Source organism: Varanus komodoensis, unplaced genomic scaffold (assembly GCF_004798865.1).
Source record: "Varanus komodoensis strain SLA01 unplaced genomic scaffold, ASM479886v1 scaffold23, whole genome shotgun sequence".
Classification (NCBI taxonomy): Eukaryota; Metazoa; Chordata; class Lepidosauria; order Squamata; family Varanidae; genus Varanus; species Varanus komodoensis.
The window spans coordinates 6,474,534-6,492,415 of record NW_025335627.1 but is presented as its reverse complement, the minus strand read 5'-3'; the positions used below and the strand labels follow the sequence as shown (position 1 = coordinate 6,492,415).

The 17,882-nt window shown below is 39.1% G+C and overlaps 1 protein-coding gene across 5 annotated transcripts in view; it reads right to left on the bottom strand.

Moving 5' to 3' along the window:
• The window catches only part of PGAP1 (post-GPI attachment to proteins inositol deacylase 1), a 61,593-nt gene that overhangs the window by 31,447 nt on the left and 12,264 nt on the right, over window positions 1-17,882 (bottom strand). For all 5 annotated transcript variants that reach the window (XR_006414913.1, XM_044432030.1, XM_044432031.1 and 2 more), the window contains exons 2-11: window positions 16,643-16,796; window positions 14,164-14,339; window positions 12,983-13,154; window positions 5,987-6,147; window positions 5,324-5,376; window positions 5,158-5,224; window positions 4,871-4,976; window positions 2,575-2,630; window positions 2,192-2,275; window positions 706-755 (exon numbers count right to left, since the gene is read on the bottom strand). Coding sequence is in view for 4 of the 5 variants with exons in the window: in XM_044432030.1 (XP_044287965.1) it covers window positions 706-755; window positions 2,192-2,275; window positions 2,575-2,630; window positions 4,871-4,976; window positions 5,158-5,224; window positions 5,324-5,376; window positions 5,987-6,147; window positions 12,983-13,154; window positions 14,164-14,339; window positions 16,643-16,796 (1,079 nt within the window). In the remaining variant the exon portion in view is untranslated. The remainder of the gene's footprint in view (window positions 1-705; window positions 756-2,191; window positions 2,276-2,574; window positions 2,631-4,870; window positions 4,977-5,157; window positions 5,225-5,323; window positions 5,377-5,986; window positions 6,148-12,982; window positions 13,155-14,163; window positions 14,340-16,642; window positions 16,797-17,882) is intronic.

Below are 17,882 nucleotides of genomic sequence, written 5' to 3'. Positions count from 1 at the left end.
AGGCCTGGTATTGCAAAGCACTATGGAGCACTGCTGCAGTCAAGTGCTTCAGGCGGCCCACAGTGACGCAATCTCCTGCCCCTGAGAACCACCTTTTTCTTAACATGTTACTTGCTATGGTTACTTGAACTTACTGGAACCAGCTAGACAATCCTGCAATAGAGCAGTGGCTAAGGAAAATATAGCAATGTTGGCATATAAAGTCATATAAAGACAAACAGGAAAACCCCTTCAATTGGATAGGGGCCATCTTGAGTATTGGAAATGACATATCAAGCTTTGAAACCATACTAACCCATATGAAAACTCCGCACAAGGTATTGAACATGGTGTTTCCTTTTTCATCTATATTTATATATAATTACAGGATGCTTAAGCTATTTTTGAACTTATTCCAAATCCAGCAGTATTAGGAGGATCCCACTCTTTAAGGCCAAATACACAGTTAACCCTAGCATTATAGGGATTCTCTTAATCCAAGAAGTGGATTAAGGCAGCTTTAAGGGTGCTCTGAACTCCTACTATGAAACTACAGACTGCAGGGGCCAGAAAAATTGAACATTAAAATGAATACACAAATGCCTAAAGCATGACTAGGTTAAAACACAGAGAGATAATTTTACCTCGTATTTCAAGAGCATTAAATATAATGCTTTCAACCTTGTTCCTCATAAGCGATTTTTATGAAATATAAAATATACTTACCACATAGAGGAGGTACCATTTATACAGCCATAGATCCAACTATTTGTGTCCTGTTACATAGGTAAGGGAGAGAAAATGCATGTAAATGTGCCATATATATAATATATATTTATTCTCACTGTTGCATAAAAATAAGCAACATTTATAAATGGAATTTGTAACTGCCTGCCTGAGGCAGTGGTGGAAATTATATTTTGGTTAGACCCTGCTGTCCAATCATAATCTATTAAATCCTTGCAGCTACAAACCAAGGAACGGATTCAGGCTTGATCCTCTGTGAAGAGAAAGAACATAAGAAGGGCTCTGCCAAAAGAGACCCAGGATCCCTCTAGACCAGCATCCTGTTCACAGAGTGGCTGACTGGCTATCCACATGATACACACAAGCAGGTTATAAGTGCAACAGCAACCTCCCACCCATGTTCCCTAGCAACTGGTATGCACAGCCATACTACTTCTAATACTAGAGGTAGCACAGAGCCATCTGGATCATTGATAGCCTTCTCCTCTATGAAATTGCCCAACCTGTCCAAATTGGTGGCCATCCTGTATCTCATGGAAGTGAATTCCAAAATTTGACTATGTGCTGTGTGAAGAAGTACTTCTTTCTAAACATTCCACAAATCAGCTTCATGAAATGACTCCAGGTACTACTATTATGAGGGGGAAAGGAATGTCCCTTACCCCTGCTTTCATATTACTACACATAACTCTCTACATGTTTATCATATCTCCCCTTACTAGCCTTTTTTCTAAGCTAAACAATCTCAGCTGTTGTAACCATTCCTCATAGTGGAATTGCTCCAACCTCTTCATCATTTTAGTTGCCCTTTTCTGCACTTCTTCCAACTCTACAATATCCTGTCTTAGATCCAGTGACCAGCAATGGACAAAGCATCCAAACTGCAGTCCCACCAGAGTTGTATAAAAGCAGTATGACATTGGCAGTTTTATTTAAGTTGTTGGAAGCAGCTCTGAACATGTGGGAAAGGTGGAATATGGCTTTTATTCAATTGAATACAATAAAAACTGGGGAGTCATCCAATGAAATTGACCAGCAAGCAGTCCAAGACAATAAAACAGAAGCATTTCTTAATACGCAAAGCATAATTAAACATGAAATATATCGCCACAAGATATGAGAGGGCAAGGGAGGGAAAATGAACACAAACCACATGGGACTGATTCCACTTTAAAATTTTCTACACTAAACCAAAACATCAAGCTATATCAATGAGGCCATCATGTAGTTACTTTTCCCACACCCTTGCTCCATATCACTGGCAGCTGCTAAAGAGCGTGCACCAACTCTCTACATGATAGTCCCAATATTGCGACATCACAGTGAGTGACCTTTCATATTAAACATCATAGCAGGATGAGGATGGGGAGAGAAGTGGTAAAAGTGCTTAATCTTATTTTCTCAACAGAAATGCATGAAAAGCCAAGCATACAAAGGTATGTTTGCAAGGAAATCCTTTTCTCACCAACATACTGCTTTGACAGTAGACGTGACTGTAGGATTTCCTGTGACTTGACAGAGGAAAAGTAAAGTATTTGCCATCCGATTCCTGTTCATTAAAATACAAACATGTGCATATTAGAAACCATAGTCGTTTGAGTGCTAAATTAGAGTAAGAGTGACATGGGTTCAAGTTCCACTTCAATTCTAGAAACCCTATTTGTGGAGAGGTCACAATGCAATGGAGAGCATGTGCTTTGCATGCAGGAAGCCTCAGGTTCTACTCTCTATCTTAAAGTAGGGCTGGGCAAAACCCCTATGGAGAACCTGATTTGCTATATATAAGACAGCCTCCTATGTAATATAGTAAAGAAGTCAATTTAAAAGAACAACAACAATAATACTTACATTGTGTACTGTATAAGACCATTTTGGAGCTTTTATCTGGATCCAAGTTAAGGATCCTGAAAACAAGCAGCATTCAGGTTATTGAAGAATAAAATTCCTTTTCCCTTTCTGGCACATTATTACTGTAAGTTTTTGTTGAATATACTTGCATTTATGCAAACAAAAATTGGAATAAATAACAATCATAACAAAAATAAAAACAAAAAATGAGCATTATTTTATTTTACAGGATATAAGTCATTCCTTAAAACCTTGTCAAAAACACCCTTCTCAGGCCTTCATGTAGCAGAGGTACAGCTTGCCTATACATATCTCCTGCATATTTTCCTGTACAAACTACCCTCCCTAGCCCTGCCTAAATACCTGCCTTAAAAGGCAAAATGCAAAAATGGAGTGGAATATACTTTTCCCCTAATCTTGGGAAATGGTGGAAAAAGTAGGTCACGGAGAACCACAGGAAGAAAACTAAAACCCTGAAGTTCTCACTGTGATTGCAGGGGGGATCTCCACCCTCCTTTACATGACTGAAGATTCCTTTTATGCTTTCCCTTGATAGCTCACTGTTTGACAGCTGTCAAGAGAGCACAGAGTAAAAAGAAATATGCCTGTTTGCAGCTTCTATGGTTTGAAAGCACCTAAGGCATCCACCATGTTGAAGCTAAACAGGTCTGGGGGTTGGACTGAGGTTGGAGGGGAAAGAAAGGTGGGATATAAATATATAAATGTCCATGGTTGGTACTTGCTGCATTTTTCTTTGATTTACTTCACAGATTGTAAACAATCCCAATGGGGAACAGTAAAGGGTTTTGCCAGCAGGTAACATTGGTGAACCCTCCAATGTTCCACTTGAGCACTTTGAAGGGTCTGGCATCTCAGAGACTGCAAAAGCAATCTTCAGGAGAAAATGGAGAAGAAGGAACCTCAGTCAACACAAAAGAGCTCACAATCACAGTGGGAAGAGGAGGAGACAATTTTAGTCACCAATTCCCTGAGATATCAGGTGGAGGATCAAAGACCACACCATCTGTCCAACACAGTGCAGGATGTTCCAGCAACAACCCACCTAACTCACTACATGCTGGTTGACTTTACTAAGTCCTTCACAAATAAGCATTTATTTATCAGGTTTATAGCCTGCCTCCTTCTTTTAAAAAAATTCAAAGCAATTTATACCATACTCTTCCTCCTCCTCTCAATCTTATCCCCACAACAAGAACCCTGTGAGGTAGGGTGGGCTGAATGTCTGTGACTGGCTCCACAGGAGGCTCCAGGCTGAGCAGTGACTAGCACCCAGATCGTGTGAATCCTACTCCATGCTCTTAACCACTATGCCACACTGGCTCTCCAGTGTGTATCTACATGTACTGATATAGAACCAAATGGAGAAAGGGTTGTTCAAGAAATCTGACAAGTCAAACATATAGCAAGAGCTTAGCTGTGATGGTATGCCAGCCATTGTTGTTCTTATGCCAAGAGAAAACATGCAGTCGCAGTTGCAAGCTTGTTTGCTGACTTATCAGCTGTACAGTCTGGCTCATGTCAGAATACTATTCCAAGTCTCCTTACCTCCTAAGGTAGTTCTGAATATTATCCCAAAACTGACGATGTGGTGCTGAGGCTGAAGAAGTGGCTTGATTAAGGTCATCTAGTAAGTATATGGCAGAGCAAGATTTGAACTGGGTCTTCTGATAGATAGCTCAAGTCTTTCAGCCAGTATTCTACAACAGTTCTTTATCCATGTGATTTGGCACATGACTGCATATAAAAGCCTAAGCAATGTGAATTATCCCCGAATTTGAACTAGTTCAAGAGTTTTGTAAAATAGGAAAGAAATCCCATGCAATGTCCATTGCAACAATACAGATGGTATAAGTAAATGCATGTAACTGCATCAAATCCAGTTTACAAGGATTAACTATCAATTTTGATCTTTGAGGAAGTAGTCAAATATAAAAAGATACAGACCTGGTTTACATGTAACTGTGAAAAATTGTATGTTAATTAACCCTAAATCATGTGTGGCAGCCATTTTGAATATTCACCCCCCAGTCAGAGGTTGATTTGTGAAAACTGAACCCAAACAATGTATGCTAATCATGAGCTAAACAACCCATGGTTAATCTGCAAGCAGCTGTTAGCTTAACCGCAGATTGATTGCCTATAGCTTACAGGTTTAGACTTTATATAGCAACCCCCAATTGGTGATTGAATACTAAAAAAGCTACATACCTTGGCAAACTGTGGGTTAATCAATGTACAGTCTGCTGCCATTTCAGGAAAACACCTCCATACTAACCTGTTAGTTCAATAACTGATTCAGAAATATCTTCAAATAATTTTGCTGGATGCCTCAGAAAGTGGTGATTCAAGATAAGCATTCTCTTATGTGGATCTTCTGTTATCTAAGGATTCACACAGCATTTATTAGTAATGGCAGCTATATTAATGAAGCATACTAAAAAGTTAATCTTTGGCAAATCTCACTTAAAGTTATCCTTTAACTTTTATATAAAGGATATTACACACACACACTCACACACACACACTTTCCAAGGAACATGTTTAAATCTCAAAAAGACAAACCTGTTTAGTGTTTTCATCAATAAGGTCTAAAAATGCTCTGACAGTAGCCAGGATCAGTTCTTTACACCTACAAAGGAAAGGACTACTTGTAAAAATCCAGATAGAGTGAAATCAGGCAACAAAAGGAAAGTATCAGAATAAGAGTATGCCAATCATAGGTGTTTACCAAACTACAGAGAGATGGTCTGTTGAAGCCCACACTCGAGGAACTGCTGAACTCTGTTTGAAGAAATTATTTTTATTAGTTGAACAGCAATCCAATATACTATGTCACATACTGCTTTAAAACATTCACTCCTTTTCAAAATTGGTTTGCCACGTAACATGGAAAGCTGCTGACTGAAAAATACGAGCTTACAAGTGGCAGTGGGTACATGAAATTGTACATTCTCTTGGACCCCTGCCATTGACTTTAATTGTACACAGAATTGCAGTCTGACAGAATTGAAAGAACTGATTTAAGCAAGCCCCAGAGCTTAGCAATGCCCTGTAGGATTTGTAAACTTCCTCCAACCCATTCAATAGCTTCTTCGGAAAAGCTATTTTAAACACTGGACACAACCAAGATCACACATGATGCTTCCAATCTAACAAGATTAAAGGATCTCTACAAACATTTGATAATCAATGTTGCTGCTTCCACTAGGATTGGCATCTCAGTCTAGAATTTAGCATTAATCATTCCACTTATAATAACGGTCAAAACAACACTCAAAACTATTTAAAAATTTTGAGAGAGTATACAATAGCCTCAGGCTTACGGAATCACTAACCCATACAATTTGTATACATAAAAGAAACAATTTAAAATAAAAGGTATTAATTTTACCACAACAGATAAGGCACTGCTTTGATGATCCAATTTTGGCAGAAAAGCCAATCCTGAACGAACTTGATAATCTCGAAATCCTCCCGCCACAGAAAGAGTTGTTAGATTCCTTATTTCTTGAGCTTTCTGAATCCAGTTGTGGTTTACAGCTGTGTAAAAATCTGAGAGAGGAATGTTGATTTTAAAATGTTTTTAAACAGACAAATTTTGGCTAACGGCGTTAAGTATTTTAAGCTCTATTTCCATTCTGAAAGTGCATGTTAGTATAGGCTGTTTTTTCACATTGCCTTGGTATCATTTAACTGATGAACTATGAACTACAATGTATTTTAAAAGTTAAACTTTCAAATGTAAGAATGAAGTAAGAAGGGCAGAAACTTGAAACAGGTAGATAACAAAGCCACTAACCAAATGCCACTAAAATTAAAAAAAGAGGAAAGTAAAACAACACAAAGGAAAAAAAGGACAATTTAACCTCATGTCTCACAACAGATTCAAATGCAGCACTCTTCCTGGTCAGGGCACAAAAGACACTCTCATATCTTCATATTTGGAAAGTATAAAGAATATCAAGGGTATCGATACATGTCTCACTCTGATCACGCCCATATCTGATCTGATCCTAGGCAAGATACATGTATTAGCTCTTCAAACAGATTCTTTTTTTTATATGCAGAAACAAGGCCAATTCCCACATTTGCAAACCCACTATCAATGAACATGTTAATCAGCCAAAATGATACAAATTAAGGCAGTAGCAGACACATGGAAATCAATTGTTGTTGTTAGTCCCGAAGTCATCTCCGACCCATCGCGACCCCATGGACAACATTCCTCCAGGCCTTCCTGTCCTCCACCATCCCCCGGAGTCCACTCAAGCTCACACCAACTGCTTCAGTGACTCCATCCAGCCACCTCATTCTCTGCCATCTTCTTCTACTTTTGCACTCAATTGTTCCCAACATTAGGCTCTCCTCCAGGGAGTCCTTCCTTCTCACTGGGTGGTCAAAGTATTTGAGTTTTATCTTCAGTATCTGGCCTTCTAAAGAGCAGTCAGGGTTGATCTCCTCTAGGACTGACTGGTTTGATAGCCTTGCAGTCCAAGAGACTCGCAGGAGTCTCCTCCAGCACCACAATTCAATTAGAAGTCAATAGCAGGTCCAAATATTTAGTTTCTTAAATAGAGCAAGTACTTCCCAATAGGTTTTCTGGAACTGTAAACTGCCTAACGGGCTTTGATGCAAATAAGAGCAACTTATTTGAACAGCAGGATAATTCTAGAGGAAAATCTTTCAATCTTTAGGGACCTGGGACTCCAGCAGAAGTTCACTTTTCAGCAGGTCAATAATCCTAAACACACAGACAGGAGAACCATGGAGTGGTTTAAAAACAAGAATCTGAATCTCTTAAAATGGTCCAGTCAAAGCCCAGACCTCAACCAATCTGAGAGTGTGCAGCAAGACTTAGAAATTGCTGTTCACCAGCAGTCTCCATCCAACCTGACAGGGCCAGGAAGAAGTTTTGCCTTGAAGAAAAGGCAAACATTGCAGGAGTCCAATGTGCAAAGCTGATAGAAAGTTACCCAAGAAGACTCACAGCTATACTCGCTGCCAAAGGTGTTCTTGGAAAGAGTGAATAGTTATGCAATAACTCAAATATCTTTTGTGCCACAATAAAACTATTTGCACCTTCACAGTTTCAAGTATCTTGTGTGCATCAAGGAATAACAATGCGAATTGTTGTAACACAAAATGTGGAAATTCAAAGGTGGGGAACAATACTTCTGCAAGAAGTTGATATTAATTAAGGGGCTTTATCCTATTCACATCTAGACAGATAAAAGTTCTACAACTACCAGTGTTCCCCATGCTGGGGAAAGCTGGGAGCTGTACGACTTTTCTCTACTTGCTTATTTATATTTGGTACAAAAACCAATGAAACAGAATGTGGGGGATTAGGAAAGATGGCAAGTGTTCTAAGCTCCAAACTTGGAGGCCTTTGGACATCCAAAGCAGTGTGGGAGGAGCAGAGGAGATCATCTTCACCTCCCCACTCCTCCTGCTCTAGACAGCTGCTTTGGGCCATTCAGCTGGGGTGTTTTGGCGGGAGCATAGATGGGCCTGAAGTGTCTTCAAGATTATTTGTGTCCTGGGTGCTACAGTCTTCTTGTCTCCCTGCCTTCCCCAAATCCCCTCCCTACCCTTTTCTAGTTTTCCTTCACTAGACTTGGAGCACAGCCTGTACAGTTTTTCCATGGAGGCTGTGTCGGGACAGGGGAGGTGGAATAAAGCTCCAGTTCCCAGCTGCAAGGTCAGAGCACTTTCTTCACTCTCAGAGTTGGGAACTCAAAGAATCTTATGACCCTCAGACAATTATCTGATAAAAGTAATTATCTAGTTACTTTTTTGTTTTGTTTTTGTCTAAGCATGGACAGGATTGCTCTCTTAATCAAAATTTCAGTCATCACAGTCCCTGAATTAATTCATTTTGTTTGTAATACTTCCATTAGTCTGAGTTTAGCAAGCTGCAAATAATTTCATTATACTCTGACATCCATAACACTAAGTAGTGTCCCCTTATTTTCCCAGTTTTGGCAAAGAGCAACCCAAGCAGCAGGAGAATCAAGAGTACCCATGATAAATGGAGGGAAATAACCATTCTTGCCCTTTATGGAACTTTTCACTGCTCTGTACTACCAGCTATTCACCAAACCTCACAGGCTTAAATTATACTTTGACACTGGGATTCCCAGCTCCATTTCCGGTTTATGACCAAAGTATTACGTTTACATTTTTAGCTTAACTCTAAGATCTTTGGTAATAGCAAGAAGTAGCACAAATAAAATGTAACACAAGAACATGGTACACAAAGCCCTATTTCCTAAACTGAAGTTAATCTAATGCTACTTAATGCGCTCTATTAAAAACCTGTTTCCAAAATCAGGGTCTTATTTCCAAAAAATATTAAAGCTTAGTGTTTGATAAGGTCTGTCTATATCATGCTAATGATGATATGGTCTTGCTTTAATGTCAGGGTAGATCTAAGGGATGGAGAGTAGATTGCAACGACCCTTCCCAGCACTCGTTTTCAGACTTCTGTTCCTGCTGGTATCTTAATTAGTGAGCAAGTTGAGACAAGAGGAAGTCTGCAAATGCTTGTGGAATTCCAGTTGTTCAACTGGCAGCCTCCTTCTACACCATATGAAGTGCAAAGGCTGCAGTTCACATGCACAGAAGAAAGACTCTCACGGGCACAGCATTTACATGGGCTAAGTTCCCATGTAAACTCAGTGCACTCACTGGAAGTTGAACTCACAGATTTCCACCTCCTTACTGGTAGGAGGGGTTGCTAAGGCCTGTAAGAACATTCTCCCAGTGTTCTGTCCATCTAACCACTAGTCTGCAGGGCTTGCACCTTGTGTGGGGCCAGCACAGTGTTGTAACCCATTAGTCTCCCTATACAAGCTGACAATCTCAGATGGGATGCTGGGGTCTGATTTTGGAGGATGTTAACATTTATACTGAGGGCACCTTGTTTGGGGCAGCTCAGGATTTCATGACTTCCATGACCACCAGTGAATTGTCCCAAAATGTCACTGACACAGCAGGTGCAGTACGCCACATTCTTGATCATTTTTTCCCACAGCTGGGCATACAAATGGTGGCCTGAAGATGGCAGTCATTCTTTGCCATGGTCAAATCACCACTTGCTGAGATTCAGACTTAACAATGGCGTTTCCCTTCTGTAAGGGTGAGGAACCTATTCAGATGGTCTACCTCTGCAGGTTAATCTCCAGAGAGCTCTAGTTTTTCTTTCCAGCTGATATGGCTAGCACTCATGTTGAAAATTGGTTGATCAGTGAAACACAGAGCTGATTCAAGCAGCTGACATGTTTGTTCTTGTGTGCTCTCTCTGTAATACGAGGACTACGGTGCCTTGGTATATGCTGGTGCTGGGAGCAATGAAATAATACAGGAGATGGCTTGAGTGCAGATGAAGGAAAACATCTAGTGAATCCAATCAAACCTAATTTGCTGGCCCCAACAACATCCTAGACCCATTTGAAGGGCACTGTTAAGTATTTGTTGAGCACTTACAGAACAAAATCTCTTGCATTCACCAGAACTTAGGCTGTAGTGTTATAGCAGTTACATCAGGAAAGAAATCTGGAGCACAACCTGGTTCAGTTTATTTGCATGTGTTTCAGCTTGAGGATGTTGACAGGGTGCTTTTTAACAGGTTTGTATAACCACTTCCAGAATAGATCCCTGCCTCCTTGCTTATAAAACTAGCAGGGAAGGAACAGCCAGCTGGGCTAGGGAGGTGGTGCTTTTTTGCAAGAGGGAGTGCTCCCATGACATCTGAGAGACACTGGTTAGAGCACTCTTAAAGAAATCCTCTCTTGGCCTGGACAAATCTTAATCACATCAGACCAGTAGTAAATGTTTTCTGGGGCATTGTTCTTGAGCAGATGTGACTAGCCAGTGTCAATAACTTTTGGATGAGTTTGATTATCTAGACCTGTTTTAGTTGGGATTTAGGCGAAGCTTTTGGCATGGAAACACCCTGTATGTTAACCTATGCTGAAAGAGAGGAGAGTATCATCTTGTTGATACTCCTGGATCTCTTAGATGTTTTTGATACTTTTGACCATGGCATTCATTTGGCCACTGATCTGGGAGTGGTGAGTACTGCATTGCTCCATTGTGGATAAATGGCTCCAGAAGGTGGTACTTGCAGAATATTGCTCAACCTTGTGGTTTCTTCAGCATGGAGTTCCCCAGAGATCAGTTCTGTTAACCTCACCTTTTAGCATCCTCATGAAACCACTGAATATAGTCATTTGGAGTTTTGGAGCACATTGTCATCAGTATGACAGGTAAGGTAAGGCTGAGTCAATGCCTGGCTGCAACAACGGACTGGATGAGGGTTAACGAACTGAAGCTCAATCCCATTAAGAATCTGTTAGTGCTGCCCTCTGATTGAATGGTTCAACCTGTTTTTGCTTGGGTTACACTCCCCTTGAAGAAACTTGTTTGTATCTTTGCAGGGTGTCTTCCTAGAGCTATCTCTGTCACTTGAGGATCGTGCATAGCAGTGCCTTTCAGCAGCTTTGGCTAGTGATTGAGCTATGTCCCTGTCTGGATGAGGATAACCTGGTTTCAGAAATCTTTGCACCAGTGATCTCCAGCTTAGATTACTACAATACATTCTATGTGCAGTTGCCTGTTCAGAAGCAGTACTAGATCTAATGACAACCAGCGGCAGCCAGTTTAATAAGTGGAACCAGAAAGTCCATGCATATAAAATCAATTCTGGCCTGCTTGCTCTGGCTGCCCATATGCTTCTAATTCAAGGTCTTGATTTTTAACCTATAAACCTTATATATACTTGATGGAATTCCTCTCCCAGTCTACCTGAACTATATGATCAAAGCTCCAGGGTCTTCCTGTAAAGGTGGCCTGAAATATAGCATGAAGGGGGAAGGAGCCACTGCTTATAGAATGTTCTCCCTGTTGAGATCTGCCTGGGGTCAACTCCACAAGTTCAGTGCCAGGTTAAGACTCTCCTTTTCAAATGGCATAAATGGGGGCTTTAATGTCAGTCCAGTTACATCTGGAACATTGTTTTAGCTATTTAAATCATTTTACATTCTGTATATTGGAAACTGTATGCTATTTTTATTTTATTGTGGGTTTTGTGTTTATAAATTGTTGTGAACTGTTTAGAGATCTTTTGCTCTCTGCAGTAAATAATAACAATGAATAAGCAATGTGCTTAGAGACAGACTGTCAACAGGACAAACTGTTAATCTTTTAGGAGCCCTTGATATCACCTGTCAGAGGAAAGCAGCTGATCAAGCACATCCTAAAATTCTTTATTCATTCTTTGCAACTATCAGCAAGTGCTTTTCTCAGTCTTCTTTATGTGGTACTACAGGCCTGCATCTTCATTAATTCAATGTGCACAGGAATGAAGTTGATAAGCGATCGGGAGTGAGATATTACATTTATGCATATTTATGCCATTTAATGCTGTTTCTCTTCATCATCTTGACCCCAGACCTGCCTTCTAAATTCTAATGCAGGATCGAGACACAAGCTACATGGAAGAGAATCATAAAGAATAGCAATATTGAGACTGACAGGCCTTGTTGGCCATGCTTGTCATGGATGAATAAAGTCTTTGTGGGTTCCTGGAAGATCACAATGCCCAGATGGTCAAAGCAGATCCAGGGAATGCTTTTAACAAATTCATAACTCTTATTCTCCCTTCCAATGAAGACATGGCACCCTGTATTTATAACTTCATAAAGGACAAGTAAAACACTACGCAGGATTGTTGTAGGAAAATATTTGGCCCCTGGAACAGAAATCCATTGTCTCCTATGAGGACAGAGTTCCAAAAGCGTTTTATGCCAGTGGCTGTGTGCCTTGCATTGGCTTATTTATCCATTACAGGTATAGTGCAAGGGCCTTGTCTTTGACCCAGAAAACACTAAATGAGCTAGTCCCTATCTACCTAATGAGTGTTCATTCTATAGTCCTATCATCAACTTTACGATCAACCGTAACTTTTTACTGATACCATTTCACTAGGCAATGATCAAACAGAGAGGGCATGCGGAAACACATTACTGATGGCAGTCTTGTTATAACTAAAAACCCTTTCTCTATAAGTTTGTTAAAGCTTTAAGTCTGAACACTGCCTAGGGTAGCCCAGGTACTTCTGTTACAATTGCATAAGAAAGCATTAGAATAATAATTCTGGAGTTATAACTACCTATCACAGTTTTGTTACTTTATTTTTACTTTTTGCTTTTCCTTGTTACCAGTTCTTCAGAGTCTAGGTTAAAGGTATATAGTCAATTAAACTAAGTGCATATAGGCACAGGAATGCGGAGAAAGGCTATGAAGTCCTTTAAAAGTACCAAAGGGGGAAGAAGCAGAACATAGCCCCACATGTCCAAATAAATTATACTAAGAGCAAACTTACCAGTAAGATATTGATCTAAAGGCATTACAGGTGCAATATGAGGTGTGGCTTGAGTAACAAGGATGTTGAGGAGTTCTGTCTTAAAATTTTTAAGAGTCAGTAGAGCTCTTGCAATAAGACCACCCATGGAATGACCTACTACTGTAACACTGCGTGGCGCAAACACTTGGCCCTTCAAAAAATGAAGCAAAATTGACATTAAACCACAGATAATATATGAAATCACACATTCTATCCCATTTAATAGTTAATGTACCCTAACTCTGTTGTATATTGTTGGGACTAAAAAACCCAACAGACTAAGGCTAAAATTGAAGTACAGTTACATTAAAGTTCTAAAGAAATAAAAAGGACTTATTTTCAAGTTAGTGGTTGTATCCAATGATAGTGTGACTTAAGTTCCATTAATTTCAAAGTGTCTGCTCCAAGTAGGACCAACAGTAGAGGTAAACCTAAATGAGTTTAGGATAAATATACAAATTATTAAACTAAAAAAACTTACTACAAGAATCACAAGGAAATACAAGGAAATAATGGAAGTCCAAAATTCTCAAAAAGAAAAGTGAGATTGCCTTAAAAATTCAATTTATAATTATAAATAATGTAAGATACCAATGTTTGAACATGCCAATAGAAAAAAGAAAAAAAAACAGGTGGGCTCTGCAGTGTGGAGTGTCCTTATTCAGGACTCTAGCCAGCCATGGCCTTTTCCAGGATAATATATTCCAATCCCTACTCTGAGTTTTCTGTTTTCCTCCTCTCAGCAAGAATTCTATGGTACTGAGTACACTCAGTCCTTATCAGGCTGATTTTAGGTTTCTTCCTCTCTGCTGGTGTTCTTTCCTTTGCTAAAGCCTTTCTGTACTTCTGCAAAGTTTAGAGTTTCCCTGAGCCTGTTGATCTCTCTCATCCTGTATGTGAATAGTGCCATTTTGGTTAAGCACATAAAGATACACACTCAGCCTATACAGTACTGCAGGCAAATCACAGAGCACGTTACAAACCTTATACCAAAAATAAATGTAGAGATTTATTTTCCATATGAACAGCAACATCTTGAGACACAGAGCATTGCCATAAAACAGAGGCATCAGCGTTTTTCTCTTTGCCCTCGCTATTACTTAAGACTTGGCTAATCATCTAAGTGAATAAAAATAAACATATAATGCATATCTTCATACCTTGTACAATTTAAGAATTACTTTAATACATTCATGTACAAATCTAGTCTGCCTTTGTAGACTTCCACCATAAAGTGCAACAAGTTCCTCATTGAAGTTGACACTGAAGACATCAAAATGGTACTTGTAGTCAATGTCTTCTGCCTTTCTGAGTGCTATTGAACCAAATGAACGGACTGAAAATAAAAAATAATTATTATTAGAAGGGTGGATAAAATGATTTTTTAAAATCAGATTTTAAAATATTAAATTGGATTTTTAAATAAAATACTTTTTGAAGAAAAATCTGCCTAAATATAGTTTTCTGTTTAAGATACATTATAGTCCAAAGGTTATTCATCATGAACTAAGGATTAGTTTTTAATTATGCAGCCTGGGGCTATATATTCATGTAATGTTTAAACTTGTTGGTAAATGAATTCCATTAATCTGTTCACACTGTCATGCTCTTCCAGAGGTTTCTGTAAGATTACTGGACAATTTTTCTGTCTAGAAGATATTATCTCAGATGCTTGGTTTTACATTTCTCAAAGCTGAGAATTTGTGTCTGCAGAGATCACACGCCTCTTCTTCACAGCAAAAATGTCATAAAATACACATATAGAGTTGAGAAAATACCTTAATCCCATTGTTCCTTTGCAAATCTATGTACACAGAATCTACCCACTGCCTCTTAAGTACTAAGTTTCAAAAAATTAAATGAATAGAAGAATATTGTTGGGGGTGGAATACATCTGCACAAGAAGCTAAGTGTGAGAGAGGGTCAAGGAGCAAAACTGAAAGTGAAAACTTTCGAGCAGAATACTCCACAAGTCTCTGGATCTTTTTGTGTATAGGCTGAGGTTTATCATATTATTATTTCCCTGGAGAAGAAACAGCATGCCATAAAAGAGACCCAGTTTGGGAATATTTGAATGAAATTTTTCTACCTCTGGGTAGGCCAGTAAGTGTGCAAATTATGTAGAAAACCATGATTTAAATCTAGTCCTACTGACTAGTGATTTAAATCAAATCCAACCTGATTAGTAGTAAAATTCTCTAGATTTTGATGCTAGGGCAAATCCCTATAATTTGATATAATAAGGAAAAACACACAGGTATATCACTAAAACAAATGGAGTACTAAGCTGCTTCTAAACTGTTGTCAAACTCCAGGCTGCATCTAACTTCTTGCATTTGCAAGCAATACAAGCCATTATTTGAGGAGAGGATTATATTTTCAAAGGAAACCTTGGAATAGCCCTTGACAAGATGGAATCTGCAACTGGAATGGTGAACATAAAAGCATAGGAAAGGTGCTTGGCTGTCAATACCATCCTGAAATGCTTTTCATATCCCTTTCCTTTCAAAATTCCACACTGATGTGTGGTGGGCTTGATAGAAAACCAGAACATGGCTTCTGGGCTGTCAGCATCTGTTTCCATGGAGACAAGAGAACAAGTGACAGAGGCTCTCACTGAAGTGGTTACATTTAAAATTCTTATAAATGGCAGGGCCATTTATTTAGAAGATGGGAAACTGGCCCACAATATCAAAAGGCAAAAATGGTTTTGGAAAGGTACGATCAATGCGTAAGAGTCAAACTCTTACCCAGAAACAAGGCTGGGGGGAGGAATTCAGGGTAAAAGAAATCTGAGATTATAAAGCTAAAAATTGCATTATATACTTTGAATGTATACCGGAATTGAAACAAGTCATAACTCCAAGAGCAGAAATTACAAATTATACTCCTATAGGACAGACTAACAATGTTTTACCTGTATGCTGCCTTTAAAATTAACATGGTTACTCAAAGTCTTCTGGCATAGCCATTTGCAAGACATTTAAATACACTGACATATATACTGAGCTGACTTCAATACTATCTGTGAAAAGCAAACCTTGGAATAATCCTTGATAAGATGGTGTTCCCTTTTTAACTGGTCAAAAAACATTCCATCTTCTAGTTTTCATCTAATCCAGTTTTGTTACTCTAAATAGCATTGAGGGGGTGGGCAGGCAATGGGATTTTGTTCTAAATATATTTACAGATGTCCATATGGTATTTTCTGTGATTATTTCAATAATCCATTCTGCTGACAGCATTTCAAAACTGGTTTTCATCTTTTACCAGTTAAAAAGCCTACATATTAGTAAAATGGCTTCACAGATTTGCTTACATGTAGAATAAAAGAAAACTTACTTAGAAATCAGCAAAACTATTTTTAAAGTATCCTATATTTTCTCATTGCCTCACACGTCTTAAAAAAGTGATAGGTTAGGTTCTCAGACAAATGGTAGGTGTAGCGGAGGCAAACAGCATTAATAGCATGATAGCATCCCGACAGATGATGAGTAACCTTGTTAACAATTAAATGTGATGAAATAAGCAGGAAATCTGTGTAAAGACAGATTTCAGTCCCTTTTTGTAAAGTCTTCTAAAGATATTCAAACTATTTTTGCTTTAGAAGCAAATATCCATATTACTGATATAGCTTACCTTGTTTGTAACTCCCAGCATTGCCAGGAAGGAAGAGGACTGGAATCCCAGTTAATATCAGGTTTCTGTTTTCTTCTGCATAACTCCCTTCCCCATAGAGATAGAGCTCATAAGCTGGATAACGTCTGGATATTTTCCTAGGTAGTTTAATTTTCTGTAACAGGTAAATTACATGTTACTGACCAAAATCATGGCAATGATTTCTTGTCCCAATTAAGACGTACACTTTTGGTGAAGAAACAACTAAGCACCCCCTTTTTCCTAGTAGAGCCAGGCCAGCTCCCTGGTTTAACAGGGAGAGAAAGAGAAAGCAACAGAACAGGAGGGAGGTCAACTAGAATGCTGTTGCGAAAAAAATCTGGTTGAATCTAACCACACATGGTGAAAGAAGATTTAAGGACCTATGCAGTGGGGAAACTCACTTCCCTTCTGCCATCACATTCATGCAGAATAGAGCAGCAATGTTTGGCAGCCCTGTGTGAGACTTTATTTACTAGGATGCTGGAGAAGAGGAACCAAGACTGGAGCAAGTCAAAGCGATATAATCTCAGCAAACATTAGTCTAGTTGTTCGAGATTTGTTTAAACTTGTAGATCTCAAGGATGGAGACAGGGTATCTGATGAAGTGGTATGTATTCAACCCTTACTCTTCACTGATTAAATCAGCCAAGATGGGACTGAAGCCATGGCTAGGGGAAATGACTGGTGCCTTTTTGCAGGAGTGAATCATTCATTCTTGCTTAAACAAGGTGAAAATTTAATAAACCTTCTCTTAATCCAGGAAACCTGTTTAGGCCACTTTCAAAAGTACCATTTGTAATTGAGATGATACGTTGCAATTCAAAATATAACTGAATAATACAGAGTATCTGCACTAATTACAACTGCGATATGGGACTGACACTGTTTCAGTCATCTTGGTGGATGACCTATGTCTGGAACTGGGTGGGAGGAACATGAATTTATGAGAGCTCTTGGTGGCTCTTAACCATGGTGTATATCTAGACTACTTGGCAGGGCTGGACCTTGGAGGTGCTATTTTGCAGTGGTTTTAGTCCTTTCTGTCAATGGTGCTAGCAAACTGGCCTATGAGTTTCCACAGAGTGCTAACTTGTCCCCCAAATTATTTAATATTGATGTGAAGGCACCGGAAAAGGTCATTGTTTGGAGTAAGGTCTCAGCAATAAACTGATGACTCCCAACTCTATTGTTCTTTGTCATCTAACACCAGGAAAGCAGC